The sequence below is a fragment of the Lissotriton vulgaris genome, chromosome 4_1, assembly GCF_964263255.1.
Source record: "Lissotriton vulgaris chromosome 4_1, aLisVul1.2, whole genome shotgun sequence".
NCBI classification, from domain to species: domain Eukaryota; kingdom Metazoa; phylum Chordata; class Amphibia; order Caudata; family Salamandridae; genus Lissotriton; species Lissotriton vulgaris.
In genome coordinates, this window is record NC_141691.1 from 1,700,147,510 (window position 1) to 1,700,172,011 (window position 24,502).

At 42.9% G+C, this 24,502-nt stretch overlaps 1 protein-coding gene across 1 annotated transcript in view; it reads left to right on the plus strand.

The window, feature by feature from the left end:
* NECAB1 (N-terminal EF-hand calcium binding protein 1) overlaps window positions 1–24,502 on the plus strand; it is a 1,444,409-nt gene that overhangs the window by 306,198 nt on the left and 1,113,709 nt on the right. The window contains exon 3 of the mRNA XM_086967008.1: window positions 21,448–21,556. Within this exon, the coding sequence (XP_086823134.1) occupies window positions 21,448–21,556 (109 nt within the window). The remainder of the gene's footprint in view (window positions 1–21,447; window positions 21,557–24,502) is intronic.

The following is a 24,502-nucleotide window of genomic DNA, read 5'->3' on the forward strand; positions in this document are numbered from 1 at the left end:
TATAAGCTCGAGAGCTAAAAGCAGGACCCTGGTCATAATGTAGCATGCCAATTGCGTATGTGCCGATAAAGACTCGCACATCTTTTATAACAGTTCTGGCGTCAGCCGAGCGCTGGTTTCTGTATTTTTAAGTGAATCTAGTCTTAAAAATAAATGGGACGCTGGATTTTACTTATAGATATCCTTATGATAACTACAAGAAGGGCCATGGCAATACTCCGGTCGGTTCGCTACTGCGATCTCTGTTGCAGTTAGGACAGCTCTTTGCAAATTTGTAATGTTGCAGGCTCATCCCCGGCCACCAGTATTCTGATTGTAATTCTTTCAGAGATTCCTTGATCTCTTAGTGCCTTAGATCCAATCCCATGTGTGCGTCCGCTATTAAGAATATTCTCCTGTTCGTGTTTGGAATTACTCTATCTCCCACTCCAGGGATTCGGCAAAAGGAACGGAGTTTGCATCAATTATGTATGTATAATTGAGTGGATAGTTCTTGGGTAGTACTGCACAGTCGCCTTTTGAAGACGTTTTTACCGCCAGCATGGTTTCCCCGTTTATGTATTTTTCTGAACGCTTTTTTGTGGCTACGGAAGCTGGTTGAGCTGCTTCCGCTGTGGCTGTATTAGCCAATGAATTCCCTGCAACGTGAACGCCATCCCGTTGATGACTCAGTGTATGTATCACGTGAGGCTTTCGTAGTTCTTTCTGCAAAATAACTACCTGTTCCCAAAGCTTATTATGCTTTATTGTGGCACCCGTGTCATCTTTGTAATCGTTTTGAACCCAGTTCTGCAAGTCATTATTGTAAGATTTGATGCAGATATGTGAATCGCACACTATTACTGTCGGGAATTCACGATCGGCATTTTCAAGCGCCATCTTTAAAGATCTGATTTCAGCTCGCTGAGCCAAACAGTTTCTCAGTGATTCAGTTTTTGTTATTTTTGGTCTGAATTTACCACAGCGCCAGCGACCTTTAACAATCGCGCATGCTGCATTGTAGGATTTATTATCCACATCGTAATGTTGTGCAAATCTGTCCATATAGATTACACAAGAGTACTGTTGAAGAGGCAGAATTTCGATTGGCAGAGGATATTCTTCTTCATATTTTAGATCTTTCAGTTTTTTCATGTTCGGGTCAAAATAGTATTTCACATTTTCTGCAGCAAGAGAATTTTCCCACTGTATCCATTTTGGATCTAATGCCACCGTTTTTAGATTAACAGGGCTTAATAACGCCTCAAGGGCTGATTCTGCTGTATAAACAGTTATTTTTTTGCCTTGGGCTTGGGCTCTTTCTTTTGCTACAGCAGTCTGAACTGCATTTACAATATTTTACTGTAAGACTGAATGTTTTTTCAGCTTGTGTGTACCAATGTGATTTGTAAGCTATTGGTACCTTTTCTCCCTCATTGGAGGTCAGGTACGTGAATCCGCATCTTCCTGGGATGACTCGGATTACAAGGTTGCGTGTGTTGTCGCGAGTTTGTAATTTTGTTTTAACTAACATGTCTGTTTGCAATGATCTCAAAATTTCTGTGTGTTTCTGAGTCCAATTGATTGGTTTAAAATCAGGTTTTATTAATTCGTAGAGAGGTTTAACCCTCTCTGCATGATTTAGAATGTACGTTCTTCCGAAATTCAGGAAACCTAGTATTGATTGTAAGTTCTTCAGCGTTTTTGGTGCTTGGAGTACAGCGCACTTCTCTAAGAAGTTGTCTGCTAGGCTTTTGCCTTCACTTGATAATTCATATCCTAAAAACAGGACAGTTAGGTGGGCAATTTGTGACTTTTTTAAAGTTGAATTTGTAACCCTCTGCTGCGAACCCAAGTATTATGGTGTTCACTCTTTTCAAGTGAGTATCCAGGTCATCATCTGTGAGATAGATGTAATCGACATAAGATAATGCCTTATCATCATACATTTGTAGTAACTCAGTTACCCTTGCTGAGAATAATCCTGGGCTATTCTTGAATCCCTGTGGGAGTCAACAGAAATTTCTGTGACCCCATTATTGAGAAAGCAGTTAAATAACTGCTTTCAGGTGCAATGTTTTGACAAAAGAATCCATTAGAGATGTCTAATGTTGTTTTGTATTTTTTGCGAACTATGTTATTCATTAGTGCTGCACTGTGTGAGTTTTGTACTGCAAATGTTTTGCAACACGAGTTAAGGTGTCTGTAGTCCAAGACTAGACGATATGAATCGTCTGGCTTGGAGACAGGAAACAAAGGATTGTTTATTTGAGAGGTGCATGTTTGGATCACCCCTTGGTATTCAAGTTGATCTAAGATCTCCCTGACTTGTTTTTTAGCTTCTTGCTTAATTGGGTACTGCCTTTGTGCAGTTGGTTGACATTTTAACTGGATTTTGTGAGGAGGGGAGTCCTCATCCCATCCTACATGATTTTTATATAATGGAGGAGCTTGACCTACTGCCGATTTTCTTGCATATGTGCATTTTCTATGAATTGGAATATGATTTGAGAAGGCAGGCATAATCATTTCTTCGCCATGTGTGCACTCCCTGACAAACTCTGGTGGCTAGTCTTTGTCAGCTAATAGGATGTCATAGCCTTTTTCAAAGGTTATCCCAAAACAAACCCCTTACTTTCCTAGTCTTATCTCCCTCAATACGCAATGCTATTTCATATATTTTATGACGTTTGCTAACTCTGGTATCTGCAGTTTCCACCTGAATGTATTCATTCGTGTCCACTGTCTCCAGATGATTCATCAGGATCTTGCGAGCTATTGTCACTTCTGCTGCGCTGTCTAGCATTGTCTGGGCCCACTCTCCGTTTTTCAGCTGTGTCCTCAGTATCCTCGGCATGTTTGATTATTTTAATACTGGCTACCTTCTTTTTTGGAAATTGTAATTTTTTACTTTGAGCAGGTTCCTTGTCTTTGGACTTGACGTGCTCTTCCCTGTGTTCTGACTGTCCGCTTCTTTACGATTTCTGCGAGGAAGTCTGAAAAGATCGAGAGGGACGTGTATCAATATCTTGATATCTATCAGGCTTTTTCAAATTATCCCTATTTCTAAGGTTGCATCTTTTCTCAGAGGGCTCCCTCTGGGGATACTTATGTCCTTGGTCCGGAGATCTTTCTCTCCGCCGAGGAGACCTTCCTCTGGACTGGAATCTTTTTTCTTTGGGAGTGGATTGTTTATTTCCATCCCAACTCTTTTTTGGAGTGTTTAGATTATTTTTAATAAATATCTTTTCAGGATTTTCAGTTAGTTGGGGTTTTACTGGTTTCCCACCAAAACTATCTCTACCTAGTTCTTCATAGGATTTTTCTATGATTCTGGCAAGTTCAATTGGTTGGGCTGTTATATCTGTTTCTTTCAATTTCTGGAGTAAGTTATATCCTCCATTGCCAATTGAACTAACTCTCTATATGCCTTTGTTAATTCTTTTATTTTAACTAAGAGTTCTTCGCTTGACATTTTATCAATGTCTGGATGTGGTGTGTAGCTGGCTAGAACCGGCCACGTTGCTTCTGGTCTACCTAGTGGACCAAGCCTGGTTATGTGAATATTATGTTTTAGGGCGCCTTTAAACCAGAGCAGGTGCTCTTGGTAATTTAGTGGGATTTCAACGTCCTCGAAAGGAGTGTATTCATCCGGAGGTTCCTCTATTTTGTAATAGTGGAATTCGTGTGTTACAGCGTTTGCTGCTGGAAAGTTTATCCATGAATAGAATACCTCTGTCTGCCGATATTCATGGGCGTCTATCACGAATATGACTGTACCACCTCGTGATGTCAGTCAGTTTTCTATAAGTTTAATAGTTATAGTTCTTCTTATATTTGCCGGGATGATAATTGCACCTGGTTCATTTTTATTAAACCCTGTAACATCGAAACCCCGTTGATTCGCATCTACTGCGGCTTCACCGGTTTCGTTGCTGTCGTCGTTAGTTGTCATTGTTTTAATGAAAGTTTGCAGAGCAGGTTTCCAAGGAAACAAAGATTAGGTGCACAATATTTTGGAACACTGTATCCTTCAACGTTGACTAAACCAAAACCTATACATAGGAATCTCTTCCTACTAAGTTCCGGACGATTTTAACCTCTTACCCACTCCAGATGTCTTTTGGAGTATTTACGGGAAAAAGGGTCTGTGTGAAAAAGCACGACTGAGTTACTCTAACGTCTTGCGTTAGATTTATCGCCTTACCAAACGTTGGGCGCCATGTAGTGTAGTTCCTATATTCCTAATAGGCTCTGCGCATTGGAATAATATATTCAGCAGTGTAGACGTAGGACTGAGGTCGACTAGGTCTCTACTGACTATATTAGACTTAAGGTTTGCCAGCTAGCTCAGAGGTCACTAGAAACTTTCTCGAATAAATGAAGAGGAGTTTAACCTCCCTGGATAGACAAGAAGGGATTAGCTTCTGACAACCATATAACATGACAACTTCGCTCCCTCAGAAAAAGAGTGTATCTCTAGATTCGTGTGAAAACAATAGACAGCTATTTAACACAGTCAATTGTGCATACTTAGTTTCACCAGAGTGCAGAGAAAAGAGACAGGCGTTTTTCAATAAAAGGTGTAATTTATTGAGCAGTCTTCTTTCTCATGCAAGGGAAATGAATTGCCATAATTGCAATACTTAATGTAAAGTAAAGTGCGTACAGTAAAAGGAGTATTATGAAATAATACTGTAAAAGCATTGATATGGTTTCTTCGCCATAAGATACTTTAAAATGGATAAAATATGTACATACATATATACATTGACTAATTGTACTCAACTGGTGCTTCTAACTACACCTACCCCGGTGTACCTGACCTAAGCCTAATACGTGGGAAGGAGTAAGTAAGTAGCAGCTTAAGTTAAGTTGGTTTTGCCAAGAATCTGACTCAAGAATTCTCTTTAAGGGTTTAGTCAGCTCCGTACCTGGGTAATAGAATGCAGGAGGTCTGGTATCTCTCTTTCAGGACTCGATATCCCAGCAGCCCGCGAAGGCAGCTGAGAACACCGGAACTGGATTTCTCGGCAGAAGAAAAGACAGCGTCTCTCTCAGTACGTCAAAAGGGAGGGGCAGCGTCCGTGAGCTCTGGCATCAGCTGGGCTCTCGGGCAAGTGGATAGCTGCTCGTCTCCAAAACCACCACTGTGTGTTTGCTTAAGGCAATGTTGGTATATTTATACCTGAAAGGTGCAGAGTTTGACGTAAGGTTTGGACATAAGACGTCAATAAAGATGTCACTAAGAACTGACTGTTCCTTTAGTGTTCTCAGGAGTTCAATGACAAATCAAAACAAAAGCAAATGGGGATTTCCCAGGTTGCTGGAGGTTTGCTGTATCGAAAGAACTCGTTGTGCTTTATAGGAATCTAAGGAAGTAGTTTTGCCGTACTTTGGACTGCAAGGGCTATTTACTAAATATGGATCTGATTCTTATGCCATTATAGGGATATTATTGATTATAGCCGTACAAGGGCATAAAATAGCAATATTGATTTAGGTTCCTGTATAAAAACACAATAACACACGCCAGTACATGTCCTACCTTTCACATACACTGCACCCAGCCCATGGGGGTACCTTGGGCCTACCATAGCGGTGCCTTTCATGTAAGGGAAGAGAAGGTTTAAAACTGCGCACAGACACTGCAGTGGCAGGCCTGAGGTACCTTACAGGCCTACTCATGTGGGTGGCACAATCGGGGCTGAAGGCCCACTAAAACCATTTGATGTACAGGCCCTGGTACACTCAGTGAAATTTACTAGGGACTTATCACTAAATTAAATATGCCATTCATTGATTACCAATCATATTAACAATTTATACAGGGAGCACTTGCATTTCAACACGGATTAGCAGTGGCAAGGTGCTCAAAGCATCTAAGTCATCTAAAACTAAATCAAGCACAACATCAAAAATACAGGAGGTAGAGGCAAAAAGTCAGTGGAAACCATAGCAAGAATGCCACGTCTAACAAAAATTAACCCTCATGTCCAAAGTGGCCCAAGGATGCATTTAGTGCTAAGAAAATAACACTAAATGCTACATGCCATTGAACAGCAGTAATTCGAAGCCGCTCGCATTCACTTAGTGCATTGTTCCTGCACTCCTGCAGTATTATTATTGACCCACATTACCCTTAATTACTCAAGCTGGCGTAATCAAGCATTTTCAGTCATTTTGCATCACATGACACCGTCCCTCATGCCCTGCTTCTTAATCGTCTATCCCCCATAGGTATCTCTGGCAGTGCCCTGCAATGGATTAGCTCCTTCTTGGAGGGCCGGCAGCAGCAGGTCTGGCTTCCACTGTGTGCCTCTGCATCCATGCCTGAGACTACAGGCGTGCCGCAGGGTTCATCACTTAGCCCCCTCTTGTTTAACCCTTTCGATGCTCATGACGAGCTCAGCTCGTCATGATGCACAGTTGAGCTGTGCTGATGACGAGCTGAGCTCGTCATGACACCAGCAAAATGGCAATTTTCAGCACAGGGGGGGAAAACGCCTAGCAGCCAAGGTGTTAACATCTATGTGACTCCGCTGGTGGTTCTGGCGGAGTCACTGGGGGCTAAGGTTATGGCATACGCAGATGATACACAGCTGCTGTTTACTTGGCCCAAGGGGGAAGTCTCCATGGAGATACCCCAACACTGTTTATCTTCAGTCTTTCACTGGTTGGCCATGGCTCAGCTGAAATGTAATGAGGCAAAGTCAGAGGTTCTGCTGTTTGGCTCCTTTCCCTTGGATTTCAGAAAAAGGTTTTGGCCTCCAGGTTTCCCCCGTCCCTCTGAAAGAACTGGAGCCGTTAAAAATCTTGGCGTCTGGTTTGACAAAAATTTGAACTTCACAACGCAAGTGAAGAAACTGTCCGGAACCTGCTTTGGCATGCTCAAGACTCTGAGGAAGCTTCTCCCTTTCTTGCCTAGCCCTTCCAGAGAAACAGTGGTCCGTGCATTAATTCTGGCCCGTCTGGATTACGCCAATGCCCTCTTGGTCGGTTGTCCGGGGTCCCTGGTAAAAAAATTACAAGTGGTCCAAAACTCTGCAGTTAGACTTCTTGTGAACCTGTCTACCAGGGACAGTGTTAGGTTACATTTGCGCGCCCTGCACTGGCTTCCAGTGGAATCGCGCCTGAAATTTAAAATGTTGACCATAGCGCATCGGGCCCTGTATGGCACAGGACCTGTTTACCTGCAGGAGAGATTCTCCTTCTATGTGCCAGGGAGACAGCTTTGTTCCTCTGCTCAATTGCTGATGCAGACCCCGAAGTTCAAGCACCAGCGCCTGGGTGGCAATTCCTTTGTGCGCAGGGCTGGTGTGGCCTGGTACTTGTTGCCTTTAGCCCTACCGAGCATTCAAGACCCATTGCTGTTCAGGAATAAACTTAAAACGCTGCTTTTTTAATCAGTTGAGCGGGCACTTCTTTATTTTGGAAGCTAGCGCCGGGACACTCCCAAATAGCTGTACGCTCTACAAATTAAATATAACATAACATAACAAGTGATTAATCTGGCATAATTAAAGTTTCACATAGGCCTGGACAAGAGCTGTGATTATCCTTTGAGTTGGGCACTCCTCCATCCCAAACAATAATCCAATTTCTTACCATGTCCCTCCCACTTACATGGTCAATGCCCTCCTAACAATATTGTGAAATATTGTAATAGGCGTTTCTATACTTAGACCCTTAGGTGATGACAAGGGGGAATATTGTCCCGTATTAGACAAATTGCCAAGATAGGACAAAGATAGGAAAGTGCAAAGCACATTCAAACATGAGGAGTGGGGGATCAGGAAAGGGTAATGATATTGAAGTTGCAAATGCTTTTTACTTTCATACAATATCATGTTGCTGGTCGGACATATTCTGATATATGGCAATTATGACCCAAGGAACGGATTGACATGCATTCTATGCACACCTTCAGGGGCAAAGTGGCAAAAGGGAAGATGTAAAAGTGAAAAAGGTCTATTTGAAGTGAGAAGCAAACACAGATAGAGTGAAACTGTTCTATCAACATGTCAAGTTGCTTTTTGAACGATATATTCAAGATTAATATGTTACCTTCTTCTCTAGTAGCAGTGCCTCAATTGTGTAAGTTTTGCTCAAGTCACTGCAATTGGGTATGTTTTGTGCTTGTCTGACGTCATAGCGGCTGAATGAGACATGTCAAAGGCAGTAAATAGAGAATCTATGTTTTGCTTCCAATACTTTCTTGTATTACAAGTGTATCTTGCCCTACAGACCTTGTTAGGTTGGGATCTGGGCTTCTTGTATATATCAAAATACGATGACAACTCATACTCTGTACGTGCAGAAGCAAATATACAAAAGTGACTTCATGCAGCTTGATGACAGGGGAATATCTTTCTATGTTAGATCTGGTAGAGAAAGACAGGCATAAATAGGGTAGAGGTTGCTTCAGGCAGTCAATAATATTTATTCAGTGTAGGTCCCATTTAAGGTACGCATGTATTAAAAGTGGGAACTTTATAAGCTTTTCTTTACATTCTAAACAAATTGTAGATGCATGCTATGCCATCGCGGAATACAATGTATCATACATGTATACATTCTTCACGTACTAGCCACTCATTAAAAACATGGGAGACATTTCATTTCCCAGCTACATTTGTGCCATCCACTTGTCAAGGACCTGCCTGCATACAAAATGTTCTAAGGCACAATCTCCATCATCTCCACACTTCAATACTTACACTTTCTGTGAACCACCTTGACTCCTTTCAGGCCATAATGAATGCAAAAATACACATAGCCCGTAGGTAACACAGCACTCCCAGCTGTAGAGCAGAAACTCTAGCTTTGTGAGTGTTTGATAATGCAATGAAAATACAGGGATGGTGAATGTTTTAGTGTCCCGTCAAATTAGGGTGGGGACTCTGGAAATTCTTTAAGGAGAATGTTCGCGCTTTTCTGAGCCATTGGTGATGAAACTGTTGTCCTGGGGTCACCACAGGGGGAGAAATCACCAACTAATTGGCATATAATCACCAGGCCCCACAGGGCAATATGGGGCGTTCCTCTGGGAGCAGAGAACATTGTGATAGCTGCTTTCCTGCTGAGCTGGAGAGCCATGCTGCTTTTTATTTTGTTTTTTCTTCATTTTTTGGAGGTGCCTGATCCAATTCAGGCACCCAATGCATCCATTTTATTGGGAGCAGTTGAGGGAGCCAACGCCTTGCTAACCCGCCGGCACCCACACAGCCCGCACCTCTGTGTGCAGTTGCAGGAGCTGGATGCTTCATTGTCCCTGACTGCTTATGAGACAGGGCACAGTCATATGCTGTGGTCATCCAGCTCCCCCAAGACATGGCTCGGAGAGTGGGGGTGATGCCACTGCCATTTTGGGAGGTGCAATGGCACTCCCCCTTCATGTTTGACTTTCGGTGAAATGAGGCCCGACCACCTTCATGATAAAAATACCCAGGAGATGGGGTCCCCTGGTGAAAGAGTCTGGGGAGGGGACCCCTGGCATTCCCCCTTCCTAAGAAGAAGATTAATAAAATAAGTCCAGCACTGACCCCTGGTTCCTAGCCCACAGCGGGGGTAAAGTAGAAAAACAGCTGCAGAGCCCTTACTCACTTTCATCGTTAAAAGATTGCCAAACCTTAAAATGCCATAACTCTGGCCTCGTTGGGACAATTTAGATGCCCCTGGACTCATTTTACTCATGGGGATGAGCTCTATCCACCGTACATTTGCAGCAACCTTCCTTTCCTCTAAAGAGGTGCAATCCTCAAGGAGCTGGTTCTCCTTGTTCCCTGCACCAGCTCTCCTCCTGATCCTGCTTTCTGTGTGCCGAAAGGTCCAGGGCTTTCACTCAACTGGTTCTATGGGGGGTGTAAAGAGACCAGCCTCACTGGACCTTGGGGAGACCCACAGTTTCTGGAGTCATTTGGGCAGAGACCTTGGTCCTGAGTGGGGTTCAGGTGTCTCCTTCCAGTTCTCCATGGCAGTCCCATGATCCAGCTGCAAAGCTTAGAAAAATCCACAGGCAAGAGAGAGTCTTCCCCTTATGCTAAAGTTTTTAAAGGAGAGAGGAAGGTTCCAGAAGACCGGCACCCCTGGCCAATCCTAGGGTGCAACATCACCTCTCCACCCCTGTTGCAACCCTCCAACACAGTATGCAGAGGCAGTCCAAGATGGTGCCATTTGAGAGCCACTAGTCACATCAGCTCCTGGGGTCCCAGGTCCACCCCTCACTGACTTCCTTGCCAGGGATTTGCACACTAGAATTTTAAAGAGGGTCCCCCTCTGGGGTGTTCTCCAGTTGTATGTGCACTCTACTTTGTTTGGGGGCTTGGGCTGGCTCATCCCGGGTACAGAGTGACAGCTGAGTGATTAATGGAGGTCATTCCGCCCTAAGGAGCTTGGAGAAGTACTGCTAATTGCTCCTTGTTTGTGGAGCGGCCTTTGTTCCTGCTGCTGGAGAAAATATAATTAACTGGGCACAGCAGGGTGATACAAGGCCTGGGCTCTGATCCTGAACTGAGCCAGGGAAATATGGAAACTCTGTTTGACCCATAAGATGTACAATTATTATGTTGGAAGTTACATATTTGGTTTTCCTGCATAGGTTATACTACAATTCAAGACATCAATGATCTCTGTAGGCCAAGGGGAATTAAACTACACTCTAAGCCAGTGCTCTTCCTATGAGTATAATGGGGTGCCACTACAGGCAAAACTGTAAACCACACTAACTTCCCCAGTTAGTGTACACTACCCTCATAAGGCCTGTCCCAAGTGAATACCTAATCCTGCAGAGTCTCCATTGTGCCAGGCTACCTATGCTCTGTCACAGGGCTGTGCATGACAGTAGGCTCCCACACACAGCCCACACACATTTGCACATGTGTTCATGTGCATCCAACCAAGTGCCCCTTACCCTTGCTGCATCACAGAGGCCTTATCGCAAAAGATTCATTCATTATATGCCTACCACAATACAGGTTACTAGATGACATATTGCGGGTATTCATGGCAAAGGTGTGGTCTATCCCTAAAATATTGTGGGCATTCCTGGTGACATTTCGGTTATCACTACCATATCTGTGCCTCGGCCCATCTAAGAAATAACACAAGCATTCTAGTCAACAACGGGGCATTACAAGTGCCTTGTATAACACTGTTTTATCTCAAAGTGGTACCCCCTACACCATCAATCTGAAATCTCACCTAGAGAAACTTTGCAATTGTTTCTCTAGCCATCAATTAAAATTCACCTGACAATTTAAACAATATCAACCAATGTAAACTGAAATGATCACATCCACAACGTTAACCATAAGCCCCAGGAGAGAGACAATGAATTCTATTTATCAGTAGATATTTTTTTTAATGAAATACCTTTGACTTGAAAAAAGTAAAAAGTATACAGATAGCATTGTTTCCCACACATATATATAAAGATCATAATCCTTCCCAGTCAGCTTCATGTCGTGTTACAATGTTGCAGAATATGTAAGCAAATAAAGTTACATGCATTTAAAAGAATGCTCCTAGCTTCGCAAATAATGGCCATGAAAGCCATTCGAACAAAGATAATGAATATACTCTTATGAAAACTATTGTCAGACCTATGTACTTTTAATTGTTGCCTCGCTAGGGCTCATCACACGGGCTGTTCCACAACAATAAGTCTTTCCATTCCAAGTTGTCCAAAATTCATTAAAATTTATTAAAACATGTCTTCATTTTATATATGTTCAGCATTTTCTCAAATTTTTATACAATGTTATGGTTTTTGTTTACAATATCAACCAAAAAAAAGGTATACAATTAATTTCAAATGTCAAAGTATAAAAATACATCAAAGTTTGTAGAAAATATTTCATGATTAGCATCGCCACAAACATTATATTTACAGATAAAATACACAGAAAAACATGAAAAATCCTTTTATGCAATGTTAATTATGCATTATTTTCTATGAACTCAAATGCATATTTATATATAGATATTTGAAAAGGATTGTATGTTTGTGTTGAATGAAACTGTGAACAAAAAACTATATAAATGTAATACAAATTCTGAGAAAATGCTGTATGTTATGTTATGTTAAGTGTATTTTTGAGCGCACAGCTGCCCCAGCTAAGGGGCGTCCCGGCGCTATATCTGAAAAGGAACATAACAAACAACAAGATAGGAAGCTAGTAGGGCAGTGGGAAAAGATGAGTTTTCATAGCTTTCCTAAAAGCAAAAAGATTTTCTAATGAGCGAATCTGGACTGGAAGTGCATTCCACAATTTGGCAGCTAGCACCATAAACGATCGACCACCCAATTTGCATTTGCGAAATCGGGGAATAGATGCCAGACTTTGGCCAGCAGAGCGCAGACTGCGGGAGGGAGTGTAGGGGGTCAGGAGGTGCTGAAGGATGGCAGGAGTATCAGACTTAAAAATTTTAAAAGCAAAGCATAGTGCTTTAAATTCAATGCGTCTGATAACTGGCAGCCAATGTAATTTGGCAATTGTACTGCGGGCTGAACAAAACCGTGGAAGGCCCACCAAGGCCCTGGCTGCCGCATTCTGGACCCGTTGGAACCGCAAGATTTCCGCCTGGTTAGCGCCCAAAAGCAATGCGCTTGCGTAGTCAAGTCTAGATAGTACACTCGCTTGAACTACCATCTGGCGAGTAGGGGCATCAAAAAATTTGAGGATAGGCCTCAACCCACGTAAGATGCCGAAGCACACAGATGCCACCTTCTTAGTGTGATATGAGAAGGTAAGTTTGGAATCCAGCCAGACGCCCAAGTTCTTTACTTCAGACACCGGTTTTGGGGAGGGTCCTAACTCCTTAGGCCACCAATTTGCACCCCACAGATCTAACTGTATAAACATATAACATTCCTGACAGGCCGCGGTGATGCAGTTCCCCAGCTGCATATCCATACCACAAGGAGTCAGATAAGGGCTTACCTGCACCTTTGTTGACATGTCAGAAATATAGTACTTACTTTGTACCAAAACAGCTTTAAAGCGGGACAGTTTCCAAACATATGCTCGGCGTTTGCTCACTCTTCTCCACACCTTCTGCATCTAGGCACCACACCGTCCTTTACTGAATGTCATCACCTGTCTCTGCATCAGGTAGATTATGTGCAAAGTAAAGAAATGATTCTTCTTTAAGGCAATGGGTTTAACCAGGGCAGGGCTGGCCATAGAGGGCCCGACCGTTTCCCCGGAGAGCCGCCAGGGTGGGGGGTGGTTTTAGACCCCTGTGGGGCCGTTTTTGTTACCGGGGGCCGGTTTTGCAGCATATTTGCAATATTGGCCTCCAGCAAAAAACGCTACACAAAGCTTTCCACTAGAAATACCCCCCACGAGGCCGGCTGAGCTCTTTGCCAGGGTTGGTTTTAGTTCCCAGTCCGGCCCTGGGTTCAACTATACCATATACATAATTCCAAGATACTTGCCATAAATCTGGCTGCTCAAAGCTTGCCAAATATCCTTCCCATGTATAGTCCGTAATCTTGAATTGGCAATATTGGATTAGGAGTTTGTAAAAGCTATTGGGGAGCACATGAAGATGACGGTCCCCTGCATTTGATGATGAACAGGCTCGAAATTCTGAATCTGCCTTGTGTGGAGTAGTACAATTGAGTACCAGGCTAAGAAGGCACACTGCTGTTGAGAGAGCAAACATTTCCACGAAAATGACAGATTCAGTAAATTGAGCTTATTTAAGTAACACGAAATTGAGCAGCTTCATGGTGAAATGTCCATTTTTCATCAATTAGAAAAAAGAATTAAAGTTGATGTTCTGCGCAAGACAATTTTTTTGCAAATCACATTGAACGCTGTTTTTGATCATTCATGGGGGCTTTGTAAGTCTGTCTGCTATTTTAGCTGTTTGTAACCAGAGCATATTAACTGTCTTTTGTTGTTATTTCATGACTGGTAAAACGGCGTTTGATCATCTATAGCAATAAGGCTTTCTTCGGTTTTCTCGCTATTGCTTTTTTGTGGCGTGAGCATGTACAATGAATGTCGGATTTTGCCGGCTGTTAGTACGGGGGAGTAGACTTGCTGTTAGAGGATGTATGAGCCTTGCAATGTTTTTGGGCTGTGATCCGGAGATTTACAATATGTGTGTTTCTTTCTACCCTGGTCCTTTCAAATATGGATTCAGTCATAGCATACCAATGAGTATCTACACTGAAGGGGGCAAGATGGAAAAACGAAGTGGAGAAAGATGCTATCTATATTTTGAAAAATGATGGGCAACGTGACACGGCATACCTCTGTTTCTTAATTAGCTACACTTTCCTCTTTAGCAAACCTTCAAGAAAGATATCCTGAATAATACACTAAGAGGGTACGGTTTGGCCGACTCATCATCACAACTGTTGAAATTGTTCTTTCAGAACCTCAGAATTTTTAGCTAATATATATGCAAATTCTGCTGCAAAATACAGCAATTATACTCGGGCTTGAAGGGTCTGCTTCTCTTGCTCAATCACTCTTGTTCAAGGTATCCATTTAAACTGTACCCCTTTCAAGCTATTGCTGTTACTTTATGAGAAGAGAAAGTGAATACATTACAGGAGCGGCTTGTCTTAAGCTATACTCACAATCAGTCTCATATTAGGAACTCAGACTCATTATGGATGTTCACAAGCCTTTGGGAGGCACTATAAGGATGGCAAAAAAGAACAAGACAAGAGGCCTGATATACAAAGATACAAGTCGCGAAAAAGTGGCCACAAATAGTGCACTGACATTTTGTGACCTGTCTCTGATTTTGTGATGTCGCTGTAGTCTTCAGTTGCATGAGGTCATTGCTTAATGAATATTAATAAAGCAGGTCACTATTTGCTATCCCCTGTGACTGTCTGCAAACACAGGGATGGTGCCCAGCAAGAAACAGCATGCCACCTCCCTTTGCTTTCATCCCCAAATGGGAAACCCTTTATGAAGCAGCCCATGTTCCTTAAACAAATTGGCACGGAGATAAAAAAAGGTTTCCTATTTGGGAACACCTCTAAGGGAGCAGACAGTGGTCTTCTAGAACTTTGCCTTTTCTGCTTATGTCATTCAACACATTTCCCAAAGAGGAAGCTAACTAGCAGGGACAGCTTCCCCTCTGACAATGTGTTAACTTCTTCTTTAAAGAGTACATAACTTATCAATCGTTTGCAAGCTCAATTGCAGTTGCGTACAATAAATAAGTATGATTCCAAGTTTCAATCCGAAAAGAATGCCCCGTTCACAACCACTCCTAATTGCAATTTAGAAATGATCTTAGACCCATTTTGCAAGTTGGGAATACTTTTTCTGACTCGCAAAACCGGTTTAGTGCATAGTCAAAGGCGATTTTGTTTGTGGTTGCAAACCCTGTGATTTTGCTAAATGCTGGATTTGTTACTTCAAAATAAGTTTGTCCACAGTGACAGGAGCAGATCAGAAACTGCAGGAAACAATCAAAACAAAGAGTGCAGGAGGAAATATTAGAAATAAAGGTTATGAGATAGACAGTTGAGAGTAATCATCTAAATCTGATTTACACAAGGCCTGCTGCTCAATGCAAATTAAGATTAGAAAGTATGAAATGAAGGGGTGGAAATGTGCTCAGCGTGAGACCAACAAATAGAAACAGTCATTACTGCTGCACATAATCATGGTTCAACACAAATTTAGCCACAGGCATCAACTTAGAATTTTAAAAGAGCAGCATGGAGCCTTAATAAAGACACAGCAGGAATGGCATACAGAAAACTCTACATGCATATTTATAAGATTCAAAAATAGTTTGAAACGTATATTAGCAAAAACTGAAACACTAAAATATGATATTGGGTCAACCAAACTCACCACCGAAGATACAGGAGAAGGAGTGTTAGAAATGGGGTCTTTAGTTGGCAATGGTTTGCAACTTTGTCCAAATAGGGTTTCTTCCTTCTAGTCCGGATAATTGGGATACACTCTTAAAATAACCCCTTCTCATCCCCTTGGTAGCTTAGCACAAGCATTCAGGCATATTTCAGAGGCAGTGTGTAAAGTATTTTCACATAACCAACAGTAATACAGTGAAAATTCTACAAATGGACACCACACCAGTTTTATAAAAATAACCAATGTTTATCTGTGCAAACAATACCAAAGCGATAAAACACCAACATACAGTAATCAAAAATAGGCACTTTGCAGAAATAACTTTAAAATGCAGTTCCTTGAAGCCAAAAGCTCTGTCAGGCCCTACCGCGGTGCTGAAAACAACAGAATCCAACAGTTCTAGCCAACCACTTCGGTTAGGGTGACCAACCGTCCATTAATTTTGCGGACTAAATGTAATTTGGGCCTCTTGTCTGTTGTCTGTAAAGGTTTCATCCACAGACACATTTTGTCTATAATTTCAGGCATTGGATCGAGCTGCTCCCGGCAAGCATCCTGTAACTCTCACGGCAGGGGCCAGCTCTCACTCCTGCTGTGATCAATGGCCTGCAGCAGCCCCTTCTTGACCTGGCACAGACTGCCATCAGGCCTATTATCATTCTGTATGTTGGCCTAATTATCATATACAGAATGATAATGAGCCCCTCTGCACAGTGACAGTGTTTGCTGGGCCTACTCCTGCCAGAGCCAATGCATGGAAAACAGCTTTTGTTTATGGGCTCCTGTCACCTCACCAGGGGCCAAGCTCTGGGGAGATGGAGGTTTAATTTTGGCGCATGTTACCCAGGTGCATCCACTGTTAGCCTCTTAAACTATCACACAAGCAGTGATAATGGAACACATACACATTTTTTGTTTGCAGATTTATATAGCACAAACTCGACCCGAAGGCATTGGAGCGCTTTACATGAGCACCAGTTACGTTACACAAGGACACATTTATTTTTTGGTAGGCACGGGGAGATTCAGTGATTTGCCCAAAATCACAGGAAGCTGAGTGGAGGCGGAGCCTCAAACCTGGTTCTACAGCAAAAGTCAGCAACTCTGGTCGAGTCCTTATTTATTTATTTCTTTTTCTCCAATAGTGCATAGTTCCTGCTTTTGTGCTGTGATTATTTTCATGTTTACCCTGGCCCTTTGAGCCTCCGTATCTGTTACACATCACATCCCCTTGGGATGATTGATCAGATCAGGCGCTTTTCTTCAGTGGGGGAGAGGGGGCATGTTATACCTGAGAACCCTTCAGCTTTGAACTTTTTCTTCATTTTTATTTATATGCAAACGCAGGTGTTTAAGTTTCATTCACACACACAACAGATGCAGTGCAAGGTTCTCTCAACCTAATATAAACCTATTTTGACTTCTGCTTGTGTTGGTAGTCTATTTACTTATGTATTATTGCACACCCTCTTCTGAAGTGTACATTGTCTCGCATTTTTGTCCTAAATTTTGATCTTCTGTCCTGAATTTGTGTCCTGATATTTGACCTTTTGTCCTGAACTTTTACACTCACTGCCCTGAATTTGTACCCATGCCAGTTGGTCACCCTAGCGTCGGTGCTTATCGACTTTAGTGTCAGCAGACTAGTAAAACGTACCTTTGGTTCCGGCCGGCCCCGTCGGTGAGGGTCGGTCGTGGCAACTGTTGCGATAGCGTTGTGAAGTGTAGCAGTGCGACATGCGGTGCCTTCAAGTTGCAGTGCAAGACTCGGCTCGGTGATGGTTGTCCAGCTGTGTTGGTGAGACCATGGCTTGCAGTGCGGGTAGAGGAGGTGCTTGTTGTGGTGCTGACAGGTCACCTTGTAAACGATAGTGCCCGTTGATGGGAGCTGCTGTTGGTTTGTCCTGACTGCTGTGTGGGACGGGTTGTGCATCATGTAACTTACGGGCTATACCCCCAAGCCACAGTGGGGTCACGGGTGTCTCGGTCAGCAGACTGCAACGTTGTCGGTGAGACCAGGGCGCTAGAGTAAAATGAGGCGGTGAGGAGTGCAGTGCCCACAGGTCGCTGTGCAAGCAGCTGCTCGTGGCGGCAGTGGTTGTCGTCATTGGTGAGACCAGGGTAGCAGTGCAAATTGCGGTGGAACCCTTTCTAGTGGCTTTAGGACACGGAGCCTGCAGCGGTGTCGGTGACAGTGTTGGCTGCTTTCCCCCTCTGTGGCAAATGAGCGCCACGGTTTCAGAGTCACTACCCAGAGGTAATTGAAGTTTCTACTGTCCCTGAGACTTCGAGAACAGGAGGTAAGCTCTATTTCAAGCCCTTGGAGATACTCAGCACAAGTAAAGAAAGTTCAGTCCAGTCCTTTCACTGCCTAAGCAGAAGCAGCAACTGCAGGCCAACCCAACAAAGCAACAACTCAGCAACGGGGCAGTACTCCTCCTAGCAGTTCTTCGAGCTCTACTTCTTGGCAGGTTCCCTGAATCCAGCGAGTTCTAAAGTTCTGGGATCTGGGCCTCAATATTTATACTGCATTCCTCTTTGTTCTGGTGGGCAGAGAGTGTCTGTGCTCAGTCCAAACCAGATTGGTCCTCTCTGGCCCAGCTTCTCGGCAGTAGGTGGAGACAGAATTGTCCAAGGCAGGACACACTTCAACCCCCTCCCCCCCCCCCCCCAGTGGCTGTCTGAAGAGAATGCACATCCACAGCCCCTGTCACTCCAGACAGTCAGTCCACAAACCAGCAGAAGCACACATGATGGTTAAGCAAGAAAATACCTACTTTCTAAAAAACTGTATTTTTAAACACACAACATAAAAATCATCTTTACTTAAATATGTCTTTTTACATTCTGAGTTCAGGCATATGTAACTCCGTTTCTCAGTCTTGCACCAATGGGAAGATATAGTCGAAAAATGTTACAAAGCATTCCCAATTCTATCCTATGGGACAGCTAGCCTTTAAACAGTGAAAAACGAATTACACTGTAGTTCACTCTTAGGATATGTCACACACACCAGTAGATGTCCTACCTTTCACATACACTGTACCCTGCCCTTACGGGTACCTTGAGCCTACCTTAGGGGTGCCTCACATTTAATACAAGTGAAGGTTAAGGCTTGGCAAGTGAGTGCACTTGCCAAGTCAACATGGCAGTAAAAACTGTGCACAGACAATGCAGTAGCATAGTCTAAGAACCCTTTGAAAAGCAACACCAATCCATAATCCAATTTACAATATGAGCACTTGCACTTTAACACTGGACAGCAGTGAGAAAGTGCACAGAGACACTAAACCAGCAAAAACAAAATCAAAACCAGAAGGTCAGAAAGGAAAATGACTGGGGAAACACGCCAAAAGTGCCAGGTCTAAGAAGGAAGAGCAAGAATGCCTCAGTACTGAGGTGGAGAACAAATGATCTGAAGATGAAATTAAGCAACGCAGAATAGAACATCAGAATAGGTATAAGAGACAATTTGGTGACAAAAACTGCGTACATTGGTAAAAGGGTGATAAAGTGTTTGTGAGAAAATCTGGGTTGGTGAGAAAAGGAAGGCCTACATTCATGGGCCCTTTCAGAATTTGTGATGTGTGTAAAAATGTGGCAGTTCTAGATTCTGGTGATGTATAGAGCTTCTCAAGACTTGTAAGAGCTGAGAGCTCCCCTGTTCAGAGTGAGAGGCCCGATACATTTTCCATTGGTGACTCAACAGTTGATGTTTATACTCATAATTGATCTTTAATCAGGCCCAAGTGGAATGATTACTATGTGATGCAATAGAGGGTTTTATGTAAATTTTTGAATGTTATTCCAATGTTGCGATTGATACTGACAAATTTTGCTTATTGCAGTCTTCTACTTGTGTATATATTTTTATTCTTGGAGAATGTGAAGGGGACAATGTGCTATGTCCAAACCTACTTTCCTTCAGAGTCTATGTTAGAAGGCTGGCTATGTCACCTGGAATGGAATGAGAAGGTTTGGGATGTCACCAACAGAATGTGGGTGATGGGGCAGAGAGAGCTGTGGCTTGAAGTGCAACAGTTGGTGGTTGTCCTGTTGTTCACAGGGTTTGATGAAGCAATCTTGATGAAATGACCAATAAACCCCCTGTCTTCCAGGACGTGTGTATTGGACTTATTAGTACGGTCAAAACTAATTCAGCTGGATTCATAGAGCAGCTAAAAGTCAATATTTTGTTTTAATTAAAGCCATGGAAGACGTGGGCCAGCAACATTTTTGTATGTCAATTTGACTTTAGACATTATAGTAATACTGCAAGATCAGCATTTATCTTATGTCAGCAAAATGGAAGGCGTAATTGAAATATTCTCTAGTATTTCTATTATGCTGTAAGCCCACAGTGCTCCAGACATAATGTAAACACCACCTTATGCAATACATAAGGTAGTGTTTATTTTATGTTCATCCTGTGAACAATGTGAGGTGCAATCATCCATGCTTATAAGAACCCTACTGCAACATTATTTTGTGTGTCCCTACTCAACCTTGCCTTGCAAGGTAGAGGCAATGACTACCCTCTGCATATCACTTAATTTTTTCCTGTTATGTTTCTTATGCTCATACCTAAATAGAATATTATGGGGGGCATTCACAGTCGGCAGGAAGTCTGCCAGGGTGTTACATTTGTGGGATCTATTATCTCTGTCTTCTCTGTAGAAGACCACCCATCATAGTTACAAATGTTCAACACACAGCAAGGAATCTCTCTTTCTTCATGGAGCTTCCGCTGCCACATTGAAGGCATTGAAAGCATTGAAACTTTGATGAGCAGGCACCATGACTAATACATCTACTCAGATTTCCAAGAATAAACTAACAAAGCAAGACTTTATTCTTGAAAAAAGAAAACAAATCATTGACCTTGATGCTTCCTGCATGTGGAGGCATTTGGTTGAATTCTATGCCATGACCACCATGTCTGGGCATCATGATTCTAGACAGGGAAATCTAGCGAAAGTTGTGCTGCCTCAAATAGGGCATGATGACTGCTACTAAAACCTGACAGCTCTGTGGCAGATCGGCCATCAGCCAGCTGTGCCTCCACATTTGCAGAACCAGTGCTTCTCTCCACTTTAAACAGGGGGGAGAACGAGGCATGAGGGGCACCACTGATTCAAAGCTGTCCCCTCACTCCACCAGACTTTAAATGACCCCATATCTCAGTTATGTCTACTCTGCTAGGAAGTGTAACCTGCAAGTCGGCATCAATAGCGACAGCAGTGAGGAGGGAAAAAGAGGAGGAACATTCATGCCTATCCTTCTCCACAAGTTCGAAAACGCACAAAATTGTGGATTTTTTTAAGGGTGTCAAATGTTCAGGCAAGAAAATAAGACCACATATATTTGCATTTACTGGGTGAACTGCAAATCCTTACAGATCAATTTTCTTATCTGTTTATCTTACTTAACCAACGCCTACTCACTAATTCTATTTTTAGCAATATGCATTGCCAAAAAATATAGATGCAACAAAATGTCTAAGTGAAATTTACCTCCGAAAGTCTCCTTTTCTTACAGAATCTAAAGGACATGGTCACAATCACTGAATATACATATTTAATAACTTGTATCTGTTTTTTGATTTCAGATGACGGAAAACTGTCCTTTGACGAATTCAAAGCTTACTTTTCAGATGGAATACTGAGTGCAGAGGAGCTGAGTGAGCTTTTCCGCACCATCGACACGCACAAAACTGAGTAAGAACTATAATGGTTACTGCTACTTAAAGACTTATTCATTAAATAACTGATTTTCTCTCAGTCCGTAAGTTGATCTACAAGGATTTCAAATCACCAAAATGTCAGGGGCATCGGAAGTGGCCTCATATACGATGCGCCTACTCCGATCACCCCGCACCCCTCCAAAGGCATTAAATGGTTGACCACTTGTGGCAAGGCTACCCACTCAAGTCCCCCTTTTGCTGCTGAGAGTCTATAGTGAGGGTAAGGAGTGGGAACTACAAAAAGATAAAGAAAAACTCTCAGACACCTCTGAATCTTCAGTGAACATTAGGTAGCTAGAGCAATATCAAGGGTATGTAAGAATAGGACAGGGATAGTAGCTGGTACCACTAACTCCTTAATGACATCCATGTTGCAAACAATGGCTGAGAGAAAGTCAAGAGATTAAGAGGGTGTCAGTAGTGAATGGGTGGCAGATATATGGCAGACTGGAAGGGAAGGACAAACAACCCAGTATACAGATGTTGGTTCTATGAAGCTTGTTGTCATGCAAATTGTTTTGTATGTTCTCATTTAGATGTCGTATAAAAATATTGTGACCTAAAGTTTACTATTTATGCGCCACACTTTTCATTATGATGCAACACAACACCACGTTGTGTTGTGGGGGTTGTTTTTGGTGTAAACCATTACAATGACAAAGTGAAAAAATAATATTGGACTATGTATAATAAGATGATACATTATGAAGTTTGGTAAGTTGGTATGGGTAGAAGGTGGCAAAGAAACAAGGATACCATATTTACAAAATAAATTGAAATTCTTAGTTTGCTAGGTTTCCTATCTATGATTTGTATATATGTTTGAGATTTTTTCTGAACTTACCAGCATGCATGAATATGTCTTGGAAATCTAGGCTAATAATCGATATTCAGGAATACTTATAACCCTTTATACTCACTCATGTAGATCAAGGATCTGCATATACACATTTTACTTTTATTTTTTACTTTTTGTCTCCCTATGAAAGATCGTGTCGTGTTTTATACAATTATAAAACATGGACACCATCAAAAGATATGGAGGTATTTGTCACACCAAATGGTAATCTATCCACAGAATTTTCACCAGTGCATGTCAGAAGTGAACCACCACTAGGAATGTTTATGAATACCTATAAAGTAATCACATTCCTTTCGCAATGCCCTCTGTCTCTCACACTTGGTTTACTATGGATGTATCTACAGGCGTATCGCTAGTTTCCAGGGTCAAGAATGTGTTGAGCAGATTGGTTTTCATGTCCTTTCTAAAAGTGAGGTTGGAAGTGTACCAAATGAGGTCTGCCATTCAGGTATTTCATGATTTATGGACCAGTCAAAGAATTCATGATTCTCATTCTTGGCTTTTGCTTCTATCACGGCCTCTAGCGTTAGATGAGACTTGTTGCTTGCTAATATGGCCGAGATACCCGCCACCCCCTCTCAACACAATCCCCAAAAGGAGTGAAACCGGAAACAGTTCTTGAAGTTTTTGGAAGTGGGATGGAGTGACCATCCCGGCCGTATTTATTAGAACAAAATTAAAACATTAAACGTTTCATGTTATGTACAATTTCATTACCATATTGCGATGTTTGGCTAACCTTAACAGATTCTCTAATACAGAGGTTCTCCTAGCCGAACTAGCAACCTACAAAACATTTCTTGACATATTGAAATTGTACAACCTAACGTTTAAGGGCCAACGGCAAGGTCATAACCCGGTGTCAAGATCCCTAACCAGACTTACCCCTCCCACTTGGGATGGGCGACAGCACGGAGGCGTACCTCAAGTGCAACTACTACCAATTTCCCTTGACTTGACGGGGGCACCTAAAACTCGACGCCAGTTAAAGGTCGTTCGAATACTCGTGTGAGGTATCTAGAAGGTATCGTGGCCCTTATCCCAACCCCACACAACTTACCGCATCCGCCGTCGCAGATGTCACTGGCCCCGGGAAATTCCCCAGGAGGGGGCTGTAACCCCTCCTACAAAGGAAGGGGCCTTGACCGCCTTTCCTTTACTTCCGGCGACCCATCCTTAGAAGGGACCGCCTCCCCATTGAGGGGCCAATGGCCACCTCTCCCGAGCGCTCCCATCCGTGTTGGGTGACGCCCACTCATAGGGATCTACTAATTAGTGCTCACCGATCATGACCTTACCGCCTACCAAAATAAATACGACAGTGCAAATTAACCTAAGAATACATTGGCCACTATGACCGAAAGAGCATACATCAAAATTCAACACTAAACTGAATATCTTTAATGGCAAACATACTCAAAAACGACCATTCTTTATTAACTCAAAATCAACATGGCACTACGACCTGTAAACGAAAACAAAACAAAATTAATCAACTTTATTATACACAACTGGCTGTCTTCAGGGGCTGGTGGGTGGGTCAAAATTGGCTCTTCGTTCTGTCCCGAGCTCACGTGCAGCGAGGAGGTGCAGCTTCAGAGCACAAGAACAAGAGGATGTCTTCTGGTCTTGCGTCCCTTTTTATCCGTCTTCAGGGCGGGCGTATACCCGCCCCTGCCTGCCCCTGAGGGCGTGGCTGGCTGCGTCGGTGTCTAGGCCAGCCCACTCTAGGGCGGGAACGAGCGCGCCCCGGCTACGCCGCTTCGGGCATACCAGCTGAGACGCGCCTCCCGCCCAAAATGGCTTCCCGGGGGGATCGAGGCACTCGGCCATACGTTCGGGGGGACCGATTCGGTCGCCCCTTTCCATATGGCCGAGATACCCGCCACCCCCTCTCAACACAATCCCCAAAAGGAGTGAAACCGGAAACAGTTCTTGAAGTTTTTGGAAGTGGGATGGAGTGACCATCCCGGCCGTATTTATTAGAACAAAATTAAAACATTAAACGTTTCATGTTATGTACAATTTCATTACCATATTGCGATGTTTGGCTAACCT